Raw genomic sequence first — 18,994 nt, 5'->3', positions numbered from 1 at the left:
ACTCTGGGGAGGGGTTCCATCACCCCCCCCCCCCTCCCGCCTGTGCGATGGTGGGGAGTTTAAATTGGCTTGTACGGCCGAGGGTTAAGCTTTTAGTCAATATTTTGTTAGAAGAGCTCTACTATTTGGTTTCCAAACATTTCTAACAGTATTAGAGGGTATTTGAAACATAGCGCACCAAACATAAGCAGCAAGGCACTTGAATTATGACTTGGGTAAAGAGGTAATAAATTACTGCAGTTACCTATTTTACCTTCATCTGCCATATGGTATGTTCCATTGATCAGTCGCTTAATAATCTCGTTCTTGCAGAGCAGTGCAGTCTTGTAAAGGTAAAGATTGCGTCCATGTCCAACACTCTGTATCTCTGCTGATCCAATCCCCTGATGGTTGAGATCAAGTTTAGTTTTTTCTATTTCTTTTCTCGTCGGCTGTAAACTATTTTGAGATTTAGTACGAGATGTTGATCGTTTAAAAGCAATATATAAAAAAAATTGTAAACAAAAGTAGGTTAGGTCGCGGGGGACACCTTGGGCTCATCACTATGCATATAAAGACAGCATACACGAGGTGTAACGACTGACGTCAGAAAGTTTATGAGACATTCATGATTGAATAAAAATACCGTATTTACTCGAATAAGCGCCGCGGCGCTTATTAAATTTTTCGCCCCTCAAGTGCGGCGCTTATTTAAAATGTGGACGTCCGGCACCAAGAATCTACTCTTTTACAGTAAATCGATGTCGCAGTAAATCAGGGCGGTAACCAGACCTTTGGCATAGACGTTGCTGGGAGGTTCTGGGGGCATACCCCAAGAAAATTTGGAAATCTAGATGCTCGAAAAATCATTTTAATTTTTTTCTCATATAAAGGTATTTCTTGACAAAATCAATTTTGTTCAACTGGTGCCGATTATTTTCCTAACTAAACATATTTTCTTTACAAGTTTAGGCAAAAATCAAGTACCTCGTCTTAATTTTAGAAAAGGCCGCCATATTAGAGGTTTTAAAACAACCCTCGCCAATCTTAAACGAGAAAGTTTCGCGGGCACAGCACTGGAAACAGGTTAGAAAACTGTATTGTCTTACCTCGCTGGTAAAAAACTACTCGAGACGAAAAACAAGGCGAAACAAAAGTGGAAGAACATTTTCGGACTTTGCATCGGCAAAAGATCAACTGAAAAGAAGGAAGGAAGGAAGGTTAGCAAATTTAAAAAGACATGCAGCGACATTTCTTATCAGCCATTTAGAGTTAATTTAGCCATAGGGAGACGGTGAAAAAAACCAACCTCGTCCCAGCTAGGGCGTTTTCCCTGGTAAGTTGGAAGAAGAGGCGTGGCAACCGGGAAAAGGAAAGCCATAGGAATGAGGTTCTAACAAAACCTCCGGGGTCCCGGACTTTATATCAGACATAGAACTGAGTTATAGAAGACAGCTACTTGTAACCTCTTCCTCCTACCAAACAGTAACACAGGATGATGGACACATAACGACTGATACTTTGGCGTTATAAAACGGTTGACATGGAAACGTCAAAAATAGCAAGCGCGAAACACTTACGCCACAGTATTGGGAAAAACACCAAATATTGTTCTTACGATGGACGTCTGCCCTAATTGTTTATGCATGTACATTCTTCCTGCGCACGTGATTCATGTCGCAACGTCACGCTATGCCATGCATGAGCGAGCGCGTTGAGAAACCTTTCCAAACACATTTAGGGTGGGTAGCAGAAGCATGTTGGGTAGCCGATGCATTAACTTTAATTTGCTTGCAGTTTCTTCTCTTAAACAGTCGGTGACTACCGTCAGTTTTTTTTGGGGGAAATATAACCTTTTGGGATAGATCTTTACCGATTGACAAAAAATGAGCCAAATTGAATGTTAAAAGTTTATTTTTTTCATTTTCTCGTCTCCCGCGCTATCGAATCAGTCAAATTTTGCAACATTTTGCTGTTTGAACGTTTGGAAATCCGACTGTTAAAGACAAGGTTTACTCTAAGGGACTTTAAGGTAAAATATATTTGTTCAACAGACCCACTCAAATAAATTCGGACCAAGGAAGTTAGCCTGTATCAATTCATTTAAAATATTTTATTGCCAGAAGCCGCAGAAGTCATATCGAGTGACGAAGTCAAATTTATCCAAACAAGCGCCTTCTTTCAGATATCGTATCTCGAAAACAATTTCGGTGACCCCCATTTTCTTTACACATTTCTGACATAACTAACTTGTAAACTAGCAGTGGTGAAAAATTGTAATGTTGGAAGATTTTTGCGCGAACGTCCTCAGGTTTGGATTGGAGCGAGCCTTTGAGGGAAAGTTTAGCGAATCGGGTGAGTACTAAATTCAAAACCTTTAAAGGAGAAGTTCACTCCAGAATGGCCATTTATTTTCTTTACGCCAATAAAAGTTTATACAAAGATACGTTATCCACCAAAACTTCAGCCTCCAACGTGCGCTATAACCCTACGAAATCTTTCTTTGAAGTAGCCGAAAACTCGACAACTGAACGCCGCCATTTTGGAGCCTGGTAATGTATGCGTGACGTCAAAGAGCTCAGCCTGAAGTTTGGCGGGGAAATTTAAATACTCGAAACTCCTTATTTCTTTGTATTGGCTTTTGTTTGTCAAAATGCCTGTTTGTGCAGCACCATTTTGCTCACACAGAGCTCCAAGAAATACAAAAGAGGTGTTTATTTTCACCGTCTTCCGATATTTAAAAGAACAATTGCTCAAAAGCGGACAAAAATATTTGTGTGTTCCGAAAACTATGTGGAAGACTGCTTCAAAGTAGATCAGAGATGCAGTCTCCTGCGTGGAAATATCCACAAAAGATAGAAAAAGCCAGACGCAATATAAACCATTTTTAAGAAATCTCCTTCTGTAACTCCCTTCAAACGACATGCAAGCGAAAGGAGGCCAAACTAAATCAAATCAAACACCTCCGGCGTTTATTTCAAACTTGGCGGGGTCCGATGTTTATTAACGAAGTGCAATTTTCTGTAATTTTTTCAGTCCCGAGAATCACGATTTTTCTCGTCGTACCGACCGACAAACTGCTCTTGGGTCTCCGAGGATGATTTTTACCAAAGTAACAGTATTGCATACGGCACGTGCATGTTGCAATCAAGATTTGTTACAAACCGAACTGCAGAACATAAACAACCAATGAGTCCATAAACGGCAATGTCGCCAACGTCCTCCGCAGTTATAAACGTTCACTGTTATAAACAACAGTGCGTCAGTCATGACAACACGAACGCGAACATTGCTGTTTCATTTTGTTTACAGCATCCATCCTAGTTATTTTACGCCAGACTTTCCTTGAACATTATAAAAAAATTACCAAAGAAGCAAACCGTACCAGTTTGTCGTAGCAGTGCTAGTTAAGAGAATATATTTACTTGTTTCCTCGATCGCAAATAAACGCCGGGACCTCGATCAAACGTCCCCGGCGTTTATTTAAAAGTTAACATTTTTGACTCGACGTTTATTAATACGAAGCCGGAGTTCAATCGGTGACCCGCGTTTAATCGAGCAAATACGACGACGGCAAATAATACAGCATGAACAAAAATTGACTTAAATTGGCAACAACACTTCTCAGAATAGAAATAACAAAACGGGCTAAGTTGTTAAAAATTTTGGATGCAATGACTGGGTTGTACATGTAAATAAATATAGAAGGAGAAAAAGACAGAGAAAAAGATACAAACAAGTAATAAGTTAAGTTTAATTTTTGCTTGATCTAAAATGAAATAATTCAAACATTTCTTGCTCAGTCAGTCAACTACAAAAATGACATAAAGTTCACTTTGGGAGTTGCGATCTTATATTTGATCAAGAAGAGTTTCTCTGGTTGATTAAAAGTCCTCCCTGAAATCAACTAAAAAGTGAAATAACATAAACGCATCATTGGTTGGTATTGCGTCTGGCTCTTTTTTTTGTGTGGGTATTTTTACGTAGGAGACTGTATCTGTGATCTTCTTCAAAGCAGTCTCCCGTATAGCTTTCGGAACACACAAATATTTGTGTTCGCTTTGGCAGTAAGTTTTCGTCCCTACCCACAGTCTTATTGAGTAATTTTTCTTTTAGATATTGAAAGACGGCGAAAAGATTTTTGTATCTCATTTGCATTTTAACAAACAAACGCCACTACAAAGAAACAAGGAGTTTCGACTATTAAAATTTTCCCGCTAAACTTCAGGCTGAGCTCTTTGACGTCACGCATACATTACCAGGCTCCAAAATGGCGGCGTTCAGTTGTCGAGTTTTGGGCTACTTCAAAGAAAGATTTCGTAGGGTTATAGCGCACGTTGGAGGCTGAAATTTTGGTGAATAACATATCTTTGTATAAACTTTTTATTGGCGTAAAGAAAATAAATGGCCATTCTGGAGTGAACTTCTCCATTAACGTGAATCTTTAATTACTGTTTTGCAGTAAGATCACGAAATCACATCATAGTATGGATTCCCATCCTGCATGCTAAGGGATTAAAAATCCAGAAAGTAAAACGAAAATAAAATCTTACAAGAAAAAGGAAACATCAAAAAGCTGGCAAACAAAAAAAATCGGCTTTCAGGAGCAACGTTACGATATTTTAAGTCATTTTTCTGATTACTTTTAAATTGAAGAAAACCTCAAATAATCGTTTTCTAACGTAGAAAGGCAACAATGAAGTAATATTATTATACATTGTAGTAACTCACTGTCTTCTCATTGACTAAGAGCCTACAGCTAATTCTGGGAATCCGCGCAGCCTACTGATTAGTGAATAATCTGCTAGCAGATTATTCACTAAGGGACGGACCATTATTTTTTTGGAGGGGGGAGGGGGGGGGATGAAAAATATTGAAAAAAATTGTTTGCAGGGCCTGGAAAGACAAAATAAATTGTTTGCAAAACGATATGTATAACAAAAAATAGTAAGAATTTCGAAAGAAAATGTTTGCAGAGGTGCATAAACTAAAAAAAGTTTGCAGAGGAAAATTTTTCATCCCCCCCCCCCTCCAAGAAAATAATGGTCCGTCCCTAATCTGTAGGTTGCGCGCGCAATGCATGATTTCCAAGAGCAATGTGTCGGGCATCTGGCGGCAAAGGAAATTCGATTTAAGTTCGTCGATTCGCTTTTTCAACCGAGAATAAATTTGACCTAAGTTTAGAAATGACTGGACAAGTCTCAGAAGACCTCAGAAAACACAAAATGACTAACAAAATTTGGGAAGGAACTATTCCACGAAATACTTTGAGGAAAAAGCATTCAGCCGGAATTAGCACAAGTTTTGAAACAGGTAGAAATCGTTTTTTCATTAGTTTCTTTATCAGAAAAACAATGTATAATAAAACAATTATTAGATTCGGTTTTTGTGATATCCGGAATAATCAAGGTCAAGGTAAGTGTTATCAGCCGAAGCCAAAGGCTGAGGCTGATAACACTTACCTTGACCTTGATTATTCCGGATATCACGAAAACCTCATCTAATAATTGTTTGAAAACTCGAAAATAAACAAGGATGGTTTCGACTGACGAAGATAAAGACGGATTACAATCGACAAACTTGAATTTTTTTTAAGATGCGTTGTCCGTGAAGTAGCTCCTTTAACCCCGACCACCTTGTTTTTTAAAGGGATTCAACAATGAAGAAGTATTAAGTTTCTCAAAATAATAGCCAATTTAACAATAATTATAAAAAAAAAAACTTAAAAAAATTTCTGAATTTCTGCGCTTATGAAGGAATCAAGTCCTTTTAAAAACCTACTAGTATATTTTGAGTTTTGCATTTCTCCACATCAGTAATCCCGTGGAGTTGGTGCCACTTCGGTCATTTTGTAGTTTCAGCTACAAAGGTAAATTACAAAAGGCCAGATAAAAACAAATCACTAACCTTTAGGTAATTCAGCGCCTGGAAAACAACTAAAAGAGAGAACAAAAGAAAACAAGTCAAATTCGGTATCGCATGAAGAAAAACCAACAACTAAACCAGGGCTTCTTCGATACTCACTTTTCGCTGTTTCAAACTGAATGCGCCTCTTGTTGAAGAGCGATACGTTATACGTTAGAATGGCTCGTTAAGTGGTCAATTTGTCCACTGAAGTAAAGTCATCAATTCTTTATTAATTTGTTTGTCATGTTTTGTTTTCATAGCCTAATTCACTGAGGTGAATTGCTTCTAAGGTCGATTCGACCTGAATAAACAAAAGTGACTGTAGCCTTCATATCAAATGGATTGTGATTTTATTGAGTTTTCTAACTGTTCTTTGTAAACAAAAATTCAAAATAAGTTATTGCAAAAGATTGATAAAGAGAATAGAAATTCTTGTCCTTTATGCAAACTTAGCTATCGTGATTAACAACTGGAGAAATAGTTTAAACTGTTAGAAGTTGTTTTGGACAACTTTGAGAAAACGAAACCTGTGTGTACAAAGCTAAATTAAACTTAAATGATTTTTTATTTAACCACTTTGAGAACATGGCACCTGTGTATATAAACTTAAATTATACCTGTATAACTACTTTTAACGATGCGTTTGAAAGCATATCGTGTTTGCAAATCAATTGATTTCACACAATAGTATTTGTCAACGAACACGAAGCTCCAGCCCTCATGCTTTCAGTGCTTTGTATTTTTCTTTCAGTTAAGAATCTTAAATTAAAATTTTAGTGTCTTAAAAGCAATGGCATTGGTATTTGTCTAATAGACCTTCGTCTTCCGAGATGTGGTACAACTATTCATTTATTTGTCAATGTGATTCGGCACGCAAATTTCGTCGGTGAGAATATAACATGTGTTATATTTGAGTCTTTGTCAGTGTTGGTTTGTCCCCGGGGTGGGGGAACTGCCTATAATAAACTATAAGGGGAGGCTCGAGCTCCGCCTGAATGGTGTACCGCTTTCAAGCTGTAGTATATAAAAGGGGGGAAGGGATTTCACGAGTTGGGGTATACGAAAGGGTAGCTAGGAAAACTGTCATTTAGGTATGTAAATGGCTACCAAGTGACGAGGTCTACTGACGAAACTAGCATTGTTGCCGCGTATGTTGAAAGTAAATGCAAATTATGTTTTTCCTTATCAATACGGTACTTTTAAAAATACCTTTGAAAATATTTCGAACATACGAACCGAACGGTCGTTTATTTAAATTTTACGGAGTTACAGTCCTTTTGTACGTATGTGCAAGGGGTACCATTTTCCTGTCGAAATTATACAGAAGGGTTACCTTTTCTGTCTAAAATGGTACGGGAAGGATAAGGGTTTAGACTTCGGGGCGGAGCTTCCCCGCTTAGTGGTTCGTTGTCTAATGTTTGTTATTGCCTTTGTTGATTTGGTTAAGACGAACAGCTGAGATATACGTTGTCTAATTTTTGTTTAGGATTTTGCGTTATTTGATCACGAATGTTTGAGTTCTCGGTGATAAGTGTGTTTGTTTGTCACATTTATGCAAATATAAAACCTCATTTTTAACCCTAAAGGAGCTACAATGCGTCATTAAAGCCATTTTTCTGATTATTTTCAATTTGAAGGAAACCTCAAAATAAGAGTTTTTCTAACATAGAAAAACATCAACGGAGTGATTTAAACCCGCAAATAAACAAGGATGATTTCGACTGATGAAGATAATGATGGATTACGAACGACCAACTTGAGATAGTTGCCAATTTTTCATGGTGCTTTGTTCTTGACGTAGCTCCCTTGAATATTGATTTCGCATTTCTGGTCTTGTAAATATAACATGAATACTCGCATGGACTCGAGACCAGGGCTGAGTATATATAAAATACAGAAAGTATTAAAACTTTTTTTATAAGAACGTCTTATTTACTGTAGTTGGATATCTTGGTCGTAATCCTTCATTCTGACTTGCATACTATGTAGGTCTTTCATTTTCACTCACTGATGTAATATTTGCCAAAATCATAACGAAGCCTACCAACCACGCCGTCTTGCTTAGCCGGGTCAACAGAGTCTTTTGGTCGTACTTTCTAAATGTGATCTCAGTGTAGTTTACGATTTGAAAAGAGCGCGTATGCCTCGTGCAGTCGTGTTTCACTCACGATCGCCCCTTAAAACGACTGCGTGGGAGGCTACGTTGCTGTAGGCAGCGGCGAAGTTGTTCAAACAGTCAAATGCTAGTGGAAGTATATGATAGGCTGCAAAAGTTTGGTCGAACTTCAGATCAAAAAATTTCTGTAGGGTGACCACCAGCCACAAAACGTAGAACAGAGAAATTAAATCCGACATTAAGTTCTCGTAAATACAAAGTTATTGAAAACACATTCTATTGCAACATTAGACCAATCACAGGTTACCTTAAAAATACCAGGTATATAGCAAAGTATTTACATGATCAGTTTCATCTTGATACACTTTTACATGATATTCAGTTCCATTTACGGTCTACTATACCGTAGCTAAAAGCATGTTCATTTGTTTTCCGAAGGTAAAAATAAAATATAAAATCACTTTAAATTCAGCTCCTTCCAACAGCTTTATAAAAAGCTCTTTTATTGAAAGAAACCTTAGCCCATTAAAACTTTTAGTTGGCATTGGTAATCTTTGCCTTCAAACAGCTTCACGTTATATTTTACAAAGTCAGCCGTTAATATAACGAATTAAAGTGTTTCCCTGTGGATTATATAGTTACATCATTAATTTAACTGATTTGGTTTGTATGTCGCACACTGATCATGGACAGAACCTTTTTTTTTTTTTTTTTCAAATAGCAGCCGGCCAAGTTATTCTCGGAAAGTGCAGACCGAATAGCTTCGAGGCTAACCCAGCGGTTTCAGCGAACAAGACAACATGACCATAAAATAATTGAGAAGAAAGGAACAAAAGGAAAATCAAGCTGAGAACACGGAAACAAAAGTTGTGTTTCTGATATTTTGGGTAGAGGGATCATAAAAATCGACACAATATTTTAATGCCTTTTACGGAACAAGCCTGGGTCGTGAGATAAATTTCCTTTGAGGCCCACAGCTTGCGAAACGGCGGCAAAATTGGTGATATTTAAAGCGCTGAAATTAAAAGAGCCTGCTGGTTGTATGGGGGTCTGTTCTGTCTGGAGATGGCTGATGGTTGCATTGTCAATTTCAAGCGCGTTTTCTCTTTAATCCGATTGCCTGATCGTCTTGGCCCGTTTGGCTCGTTTTGGGCGGTCAGACACGACGGATGACTTTCCCCGAGAACGCTTCCTGGGAGGCATAACTTAGAAATGACTACGAGATGACTAAGCTCTCTTCAAAAAACGTCGTAATAAAAACATAAGTAATATTTTGATATGCGTCTCAGTTTAGTAAGCAGGGAGTTGCAACAAACTGTTGGTTCATTCCGCAATCCAGGTCTGAAACGGAAAAGGCGTGTTAGCGAAATGGATACTGAAAGATGACCTTCAGCTGAGGTGTTGCACTTCGAAAATATATCGATATTAGGAAATGTATGTATCTTGCGTCTTCTAGGTTAATTATATTACTTAGATCTGCTTTTGCTGAGCTCCGTGTTTGATAATAAAACCCTGGTAAAACACCGCGCCCATGTTTTTACTTCCGAAATTTTAGAGGGGGGAAGTTTCATATAGCACTGATTTTATTTTGCCTTTACATGTTTCAGTTTGGTACTGTTAGCATGTTTACACCAAAGACATTTGAAAAAAAAAAATGTATGTTGCAGTTGTCAGTCAAGTAACACTACTGGCTAACCCACGTGCGAGCAAGCTCACTAATGACAAGCCTGTTTCTCGACTCGCTCCTCTGGCTCCCAGACTCCACTCGCGCGAATAGCCCAACGGTAACCTTGCTCGCAGACTTAAAAATATATAAATGTCACTGAAAAGTTTGAGAAGAATAAAAAAAAACTTTGGAACTGTTTGGGACACCTTCAGAAAGGGAGGAACTAAATTCAGAGAGAACAATTGCAACCTTGAACCGGCTTTTAGCAAGTAATGACCAAGTGCTATAAATGCCATAATTGACCATGCCTCAAACTAAACATGAGATATGTATGAAGTTAGATCGTGGACAAAATGTTCGACTCGTCGTTTCGTTATTGCGTTTCGTCATTTCGAGTCGTCGTTTTCTGGGTTCGACTCGTCGAAATGTCAGTTCGTTTCGGCGTTTTACGAGGTCGACTTGTCGTCTCCTGAGTTCGACTCGTCGTCTTGTCTGTTCGACTCGTCGGATGACCGGTTCGACTCGTCGTTTTGCATAGTTGGTCGTTATGTCGTTTCGTCGTTTCGACTCGTTTTCGTGTTCGACTTTTCTAGGCTATAATTCATTACAAAATATATGAAGTATTACTTGATTCTTTGCAATGTTATAAATACATGAAGTCGGAACGCGGAACGGCGGAACGAGAATCGGTGTAACGAATTTTTTTAAAAACTTAATTTATTTATTGCTATGAACGAAATTAAATTAAAAAGTTTTCACTTTGCAGACCCTGCAGACAGCAGTACCTGGAACCATTTTTTTTTTCTTCGCAATATCGGTATATATGGCTTATTTGATCTCTAGACTTAATTACGTAAAACTAGGGAAAGAAACAAAGAAGCAAACCAACAGTAAAAAGTATCCCACAAAATAAAGGGCACCCGCATCTTCTAAGGATTTCGAGTTTATTTCGAGTGTCAGGAGAAGCGGGACTGCCCTTCGGACTTTTACGCGCCAATCGAGACAATGAAACGTACCTAAAACCGAAGCAAGTCAACGAAGCCGTTGGATAAAAAAAATAGAAGGGTCGAAAACTTACTGATTTTGTAAGAAAAAGAAAGAAAGAAAATGAAAAGCCCACAACAAGGGGTATTTTTAGTATGTCACCCATCCAAGTACTAACCCCGCCCAACAGGGCTTAACTTCAGCGATCAGACGAAAACCAATGCTTTCCTTGTAGCCAGCGTAGCTTGGCGTTCTAGTCAGTCAGGGGGAGCGAGAAATCGCGCGCGCGAGCAAAGCGACGGCGGAAGGCAGACTAGACTAGAACGCCAAGCTACGCTGGCTACTTTCCTTGTGGTATCAGTGTCAGACGAGACAAAGGGTTTTAAGAGTCATGAAAATAGAGAAAAAGAAATACCTGGCTAAAATGGATCTTTTTGGAAACTCGGTACTTTCCTGCCAAAACTGGTCTTAACTTTTATGAGCTGATTTACGTCATTAACGCGCTCTTCCTGATACCACATGGAAAGCAACGTTCTTGTCCGTTCGCCAAAGTTAAGCCCTGTTGGTCGGGGTTAGTACTTGGATGGGTGACCAACTGAAAATACCCCTTGTTGTGGGCTTTTCGTTTTCTTTATTTCTTTTTCTTACGAAATCAATAACTTCTCAGGCCCTTTCTTTTTTTTTCCAACGGCTTCGTTGATTTGCTTCGGTTTTGTACGTTTCATTGTCTCGATTGGCTGGGGCGTGAAAGTCCGAAGGGCAGTCGCGCTTCTTTTTTGAAATTCTCACTCAAAATAAACTCGAAATCCTGGCTCTGGAGCGACCTTAAAGGATTAAGATGTTGGTGCCCTTTATTTTGGGGGATACTTTTTACTGTTGGTTTGCTTCTGTGTTTCTTTGCCTAGTTTTACGTATTAAAGTCTAGAGATCATATATGCCATATACCGATATTGCGAAGAAAAAGAATCGGTTCCAGCAGTACTGCTGTTTGCAGGTCTCCAAACTGAAAATTTATAAATTAAATTTGGTTCATAGCACTTCATTAATTAAGTTATTTTAAAAAAATCGTTACACCGATTCTCGTTCCGCCGTTCCGCGTTCCGACTTCATGTATTTATAACATTGCAAAGAATCAAGTTATACTTCATATATTTTGTACTGAATTATAGCCTAGAAAAGTCGAACACGAAAACGAGTCGAAACGACGAAACGACATAACGACCAACTATGCAAAACGACGAGTCGAACAGGTCATCCGACGAGTTGAACAGACAAGACGACGAGTCGAACTCAGGAGACGACGAGTCGACCTCGTAAAACGCCGAAACGAACTGACATTTCGACGAGTCGAACCCAGAAAACGACGACTCGAAATGACGAAACGCAATAACGAAACGACGAGTCGAACATTTTGTCCACGATCTAACTTCATAGATATGAGTCTAAAAATTTCTAAAGAGAAGCTCAAAAGCCTTGTTCTTTTAACAAAGCTGCGCGCTTTGAAAATTATTTTTTTTTAGTATGATGGTTTTAATTAAAGTTATCAACCGATCTCATATGTAGCCTTGCACGTTTTGCGCATCCAATAAAATCGTAGCATTCAATACATACTGTGGAAAATCATGTTAAATCGAAAGGTTGAAGGTAAAAAAAAACGTGCATTGATAGGGATAGCTGAGCATTATCTCGGAAGGTCAAAGCAGTTAAGGGGGGATGGGTGGAGGTACTGAAGAACATCCCGTGGGGGATGGCCATTACAAAGCGTATGAAAAGCTACAAAGGACTCAGCTATGACACCACTTTGCTTGCCTGGAAGAGTTGGCGTGAATTGCATAAACTAGAAACAGCCTGCGTATCATGCATGTAATGATAATTTGGCTTTAGGCTTGATATGACTTAGCACTCAACACAAAAATATTTAACCTGGGAAAATTGAGGACAAAAGAAATTGGAAATGAATCAACCTCGTTCCCAGGGCTTTTCCCTTGGTGATTTATTTTCCCGCCCGTTCCAAATCACCAAGGGAAAAGCCCTGGGAACGAGGTTGGAAATGAATCAAATTAGACAAAAGTTTCCCGTTAGTAAACCTCGTGTTTATTTGTTTTTTGCAATTTCCCTACAATGTTGCAAATACCGCATAAAAATATAAAAAAAAAAAAAAATACTAAATCGATAAGTTTGACAATGATAAAAAACCCAATATAATGTTTGACTCATGTTACAGTCTAATGTTACAGAAGCTTCTAGTAAACCAAGCTTAGTTCATAATGTTTTTTGCAAAGCTGTGTAAAACCTTATATTTATTCCATTAAAACCCTAAAGCAAGCATTGGGAAACTGTCCTCGCGTCACAGTTAGCGACGACTTAACGGACAAAAATATTTCCATGTGGATTAGTCACACCTTTTAACTGATTTGCTTGGTTTTTTCCACATGGATCATGGGTAGGCATATTAGCACTTGTGCTACTATCAAAGTAATAGTACAAGCTGCTGCTGGAGAGGTACGGTCCGTAGGTGTAAAGCACCAACGATTTTGGCACTACACCAGCACACTGCTTAGAAACCTGTTTAACCAGTTTACAAGTGATTGATCCCGCCTTCTGTTGCACTATGCTGCCAGTGCCTTCCTTGCATGCGATCCAGTTGTTGATGTTGCTCTTGATCAGGAATTCCTTGCCAATGGTGCGCCACAAAGCAAAGTTCATGGCCTCGTAATGCGTCTCACTCAGTGGAACTGTTGTAGACACTCGAGTGTTAGCAGAGCTGATCTTCCAGGTTGGACGCGGGGTGACAGCGTTTGCGCTACTCGTGAAACTTGAGTAAGCTGTGAAGGTGTAACTCCAAACTAATGTCCAGCCCCCTCCGTCGGTCTGTTGGTCGCAGAAGGCCTGGAATGCGTTACCATGGGAACCACCATCTGGGTCTATCCAATAGACGCCTGACACGAGTGATGGCGCTTTCTGTTTCAGGTCCTTGCAGTTCAATGCTGGGGACACCTTGCTCAGTCCTGTGTACAGAAATAATAAAGAAAAATTGGCATACATTGACTTTTTCCTTGAGCCGTCTTTGATATCTGTGCATGCAATTTTTCTACATTATTGAGCAATAGTTTTTTTATCCCCTAAAACTGTAAAATCTGATGTTACATAATTTCTAAGTGGTAAAGGAGAATGAAATCTTTCAAGTTATAAGGTATGTGAAGATTTCAAACTTGTCATGAACTGATGAATTACCTATTGGGCTCTTTTGTACCAGGTGGTATTTTCCATTGCCCAGCCGCTTAATAATTTCGTACTTGCAGAGCAGTGCAGTCTTGTAAAAGTACAGATTGCCTTTTAAGTCCATCTCGAGCACTCTGTATCGCTTCTGATCCAATCCTCTGAAGGATAAATGAAACAAGATTAGTTTTGAAATATCGAATTTTGGTTATTCTTCTCTGTGTAATAAATCGACAGATCATGTGGCAATGAAGTGCTTAAAGCTTCCCTTTCGAAGATGTGTTCGAGGTTAAACTATTTAATTTAACAATGTATCGGGAAAGCTTCATCTAAATTTTCTGAATTCAAACGCTGTTTGATAGATGAATTGAATATAGTTTCTCTCGTACTTTCCGTGGAATATTTTAGACAGTTCTCCTTGTTTTTTCAATATTCCGCAACAAATTTCTTCGGAATTTCTGGACGAATCGAGAGCGACTTAAAACTACTTGCCAATAAATCTGCGCAGTCAACTATTTGGGCAAAATTTAATGAAAGCCACCAACGCTATCAACTAAATAGAGGAAGAACAATTAATTTTCTCACCTGATTGTAGAGAAACAGGAGACGAAAAACAAAACCAACAAAATACGGGACAACATCGTTCTCTTTCCGCGATCGCAAGTAAGAAGGAGGAAACTTCTCTGCTATCTTTGCTGTACTCTTGTTACAAGAATAATGGCCTATAGAGAAACCTTGACTCAGTAAAATCTCATCAATGCATAATTTATAAGATAACAAGATAGAACTCGCAGGACTGAATGTTTAACTTTCTGAGTTTTATCCAATGGTTGAGTTGGAAGAAATAATGTTTATGACAAAAGTAAGATATGAACAATCAATTGACAGAAAGACATTTCTTCGTTTACCTTGGAGCATTTAAGCAAATGAAGTTTTTGTGTTTTGAAAATATTCAGTATTGTATTTTCTACGAACAACGAAGCCAGCCAAACAAATAAAAAATCAAACAAACACGTGTTAAATTTTTCTATCGCTCTACTTTCTTGTAGGTGCAGCCTCCATGTAGTTCAAAGAGCAAAAACCTTTTTTTTGTATGCCTGGTACATTTTTCTTTTCTGAGGAAAACCGAAGTAGATTGAGCAAAGCTATTCCGATTTTGATGTTAATTAAAAAACGTTTGGTATATATTTGACTCATTTACAGCCGCTCAAATTAAAAGTTAGCGATGTTACGTTCCCCACTTATTAATTGTGGAATTGATAAATATATCGTACTTCAGGAAAAGGCACCCAACGAGAAACTTTGCATTGTTCGTACTTGTGGAAATCTGTGAAATACTGCAGGTCAAAAGAATTTCTCTCCGGCATTCCCGTTTTACTGTAAATTTCTTCATTCAACTATAGATTTCAAAAGTTTTAACTGGACTGTTGATTTAAGTGACAAGTGTTATTTGTAATTTTGCACCACGTGAAAAATAAATTGAGTTTTTTGAGAATGAAAAAGAGATCCCTTAGAAATTCCTCCCAGCGTGATAGTTCTGTAAATTTCGGGCTCGTATGCCTCAGGCAGTAATATGTGCATTATTAAGAATACAAATTTTGTTTGTTTTTGTCTCGAGTTTTCTGGTGAATCTCTTTATCACCAGAATTCGGTTACGTTATTCAGTGTTCCCGCGGCAATCGGAGGCGAAAATCGAATCCTATCACAAGAACGGCTAATGGTGCAGTCTATGCTAGTTGTGGTCAATTTAGTATGCTATAGTTGAAATGGCTGAACGAAAGTAAACAAAACCATCCTAATATGGCGGAAATAATTTGCTTCTATTTTGACTTACTTGACTTGCTGGTTGTCTCTTCACTCGTGGGGAATGGAAATTAGTCTGTATAAATTATTATCCTCCAGAATAATCTGTCCTAAGCATGCAAGAATCGCGGCATCCAACCGCGCGTTTTTTAGACTCACTTATTCCACTTTCGTCTTCTCCTGTCTTGGAAGCTGTCTTGTCTTCATGTTTATTACAATATGCGCGGGTTCTCTTCACTCTCCATTCGTAAAAAAAGTCCATTCCAGTTCCATCTTCTTCTGACTTGTTTAAACACTGGCCATCTCGGTTTGCCCTCCTTTTGGGCTTATCTCTCATTCCTCGCGATCGCTCACCAGCCAGTAAACAAAACCATCAATAATATATGGCGGAAATAAATTTTCCTTTATTTTGACTTACTTCATTCACTTGGCTTGCCGGTTGCCTCTTCACTCATGGGAAAAGGAATGGGCCTGTAAATTACTCTTCTTTATAACAATCTGTCCTTTTCAAGGCTCGTAGCGCCAATGCCCGCGTTTTATAAATGCATTTATTCTTCTCCAACCTTGTCTGACAGTCTCTCCTGGTCTTCACTTTTTTCCAGTTTCCTTGTTTTGTATTCTGTGTCTTGCTCAGTACAAAATAGATAGGCGAGTTTCCTTCACTTTCCATTCTTAACGTAAGTCCTATTCACAGTTCTATCTTCTTCTACTAACTATTTTAAATACTGGCCATCTCGGTTCGCCCTCTTTCATTTTTCATTCCTCGCTCACCAGGCAGTGAATCTTTATAGTTATTCTCCAAAAACAATCCTGTTAGAATGTGTCTAACTGGCGCTCGTTAATTTTTTGCATACGCGAAGTAGGGGCGAAGGAAGTTAATTTCCTCTTGTGAATTTAGTTTGGGCGATCAAGGAAAACACAATTCCTAGCGTATAAATATTCGAATTTGCATTGAACGAGATGTCTTCTCACAAGTTGTCACTCTATAGGACATAATGTCTATGAACGGGAGCACGCCGATTAAAAAATCGTCGCACAATTTTTTGAATTTAGAAACCGGATATTTCGATCTGAAATTCAACAGTCTGTAAGGTGTTCAGAACGCGAAGTCAATTTAAAATATTATGCCTTGTGAATTATTCACAATTATGTGTAAACAGATAAAGCACAGAAAAAGGCGAATAAGATGCTAGAAACTAGAATTCTTTAATTACTTTTCGTTAGAATGAACCTATATGGAAAAAATATTTTACTGATTAATTTTCAGGAAAGTAGGCGGGCTTTGGTCGCCGGAAACCTGCAATTTTTTTATTTGTAAAAGTTCTTTATTCATTTGTCTGTGAATTTACCGCGGATTTTGAGCGGTCTTTTTGCTCGACGTCGAAAGAATGAATCGATTGACATATCAAAGATAAAAATCGTGACACCAGATTGTTGTTTCTTAAGTCAACGTGTCGCATTTTTGTAAACATAGCTTTTGTTTTTTGACAAGATTCTGTCCTTAAAATGTAAAATAGTTACTATGTACTTTTGGAAAAACACAGAGAAAATTAAACAAACACATCGAAGAGTGTTCTAGCGAACTGAACTTGGAAATAAGTTATATTCAGTTAAACCAGCAAAATGGTGATTAAACAACTATTTTTGAGTAAGAAGATGGCGAATAAAAATTAAGTTGGCGCTCTCGCTAATAGATTTTAGAAGCTCTTGATACGGTCTTGTTCAAACAACGAACTTTTACTTGTTCGTGACGCAGTGTATGCAAATAAATGTCTCGAAGTTTTTATTTTTAATTTTTATTTTGTACATTCACCAACGTTCGAAAAGAAGTGTACTGTACGTGGATGATTACTTCGTCTGTTTCTGCAAAGGAATTCAGGTGTAAAATCGAATAAAATACCCACAAAAAGTAAAACAGAGAGAAAAAACAAGGACATTAAAAACAATGCTTTATAACGTCAGTTATAAACGTCAGTCCCCCATAGCTCAGTGGTTAGAGCGTCCAACCGGTATTCTGGAAGGTCATGGGTTCGACTCCCGTTGGGGAACTCGGAAAATCTCTTTTCCGAGTATTTGACTTGTTTCCACTTCTCCACTTATTTTCATAAAGTCAGTTTTATGTTTATATTAATGTCTCGCTTTAAGTTAGACGAAGGTCATGTGTATTTGAATTATGGCGAGCACAAACGGAAGTTATCAATCGAGTTGTTAACAAGTCTCATTAAATTTCGCAAATGATGAAATAAGAAGATAAACTTCACAAAATCGGTGACCGACAATTCAGTATTTCTTGCTAGAAGGAAAAATAAAAGCTTTGGCAATTCTATGTTAGCTCGGTTTTGTTTTTACGTTTACTGCCATGATAAGTTCTTGTTTGTTTCTCATTCGAGCCGATGTTATAGAAGGGAAACAAGTTTCCTGTCGTGAATTCAGTTTTGGCTTACTGTATATCAAATGTAAGACGTTGCATGGAAACAAAGATAGGACAAGTTATTTGTTAGGGCTTATACAGCTGTGGTTAATAAATTCTTATTAAGCGAATTCATCATAAACTCCGCCGTAACATTCTGATAACGTGGCAAACTTGGCGTGAAACGGATTTAATGTTTGCATAGAAATCGCTGATGTAAAACATCCTAGCGCCCAAGCTTTCTCTCCTGCCTACATGAATTTGTGTCGTCCGAACATGGCGTCACAGGAAGGCCTTTGGCGGGTTTGCGTTCTCTCGCGGGTCGGTCTATTTCGTTCCCAGGCTCTTGTTCACGCTTCGCACTCGCCAATAAAAAGACCCCTATATGGTTTGGGTTGCAATTCGCGTGTCATATGGAATCAATCGCAGATTGTTTTTTCTTTCCGTCCTTAAAGCGATAAAAAGAGAGACCAGGTCGTGGTCTTTTGTTTTAAGAATGGAAAGAAGAACAGCTGAACTTGGTGTGCATGACTTTCTCCCCTTTAAAAAAAATCAAACATTTACATTTTGTCCAATATACGACTTCAGATTTGATCTTTTGTATAGAGTATTGGTTTTTAAGGACGCGTAACAAGGGTTATTGACAGAGTCTTTCTTCTTCTCCTTTTCAGACACAAGGGATGACAGGACGATCTAAAAAGTACACCAGCTAAGTTTACCCTACCCATTTTAGAAGAGAATTAAAAACTAAAACAGCTCAGATCAAAAAGCTACCAAGGGCTATGGTCGGTTTTCTTGCAACAGTTTGGTCTGAACGTTGCTCCAAAAGACTTAATGATTTTCAATAATCAAATTCTAGCATATAAATAGAAAGGAAACACTCAGCACCAAAATTTCAACCTTTGGACAT

The 18,994-nt window shown here is 38.3% G+C and overlaps 1 protein-coding gene and 1 pseudogene across 2 annotated transcripts in view; both read right to left on the bottom strand.

The window, feature by feature from the left end:
- The window catches only part of LOC144629157 (uncharacterized), a 29,525-nt pseudogene that overhangs the window by 1,115 nt on the left and 9,416 nt on the right, over positions 1-18,994 (bottom strand). Inside the window, exon 2 of the transcript XR_013566310.1 lies at positions 245-383. The product of XR_013566310.1 is annotated as an uncharacterized LOC144629157 (transcript). The remainder of the gene's footprint in view (positions 1-244; positions 384-18,994) is intronic.
- Positions 12,899-16,753, bottom strand: LOC144629154 (uncharacterized). Its single transcript, XM_078487360.1, has 4 exons — positions 15,706-16,753; positions 14,457-14,593; positions 13,887-14,032; positions 12,899-13,660 (listed from the first exon to the last, which is right to left on the bottom strand). The coding sequence occupies exons 2-4, from the start codon at positions 14,510-14,512 to the stop codon at positions 13,017-13,019; spliced, it is 846 nt and encodes a 281-aa protein (XP_078343486.1). The 5' UTR covers positions 14,513-14,593; positions 15,706-16,753; the 3' UTR covers positions 12,899-13,016.

This window comes from Oculina patagonica, chromosome 10 (genome assembly GCF_052425735.1).
Source record: "Oculina patagonica isolate OP01 chromosome 10, crgOcupat, whole genome shotgun sequence".
Taxonomy (NCBI): domain Eukaryota; kingdom Metazoa; phylum Cnidaria; class Anthozoa; order Scleractinia; family Oculinidae; genus Oculina; species Oculina patagonica.
This window is presented reverse-complemented; position numbering and strand designations above follow the sequence as displayed.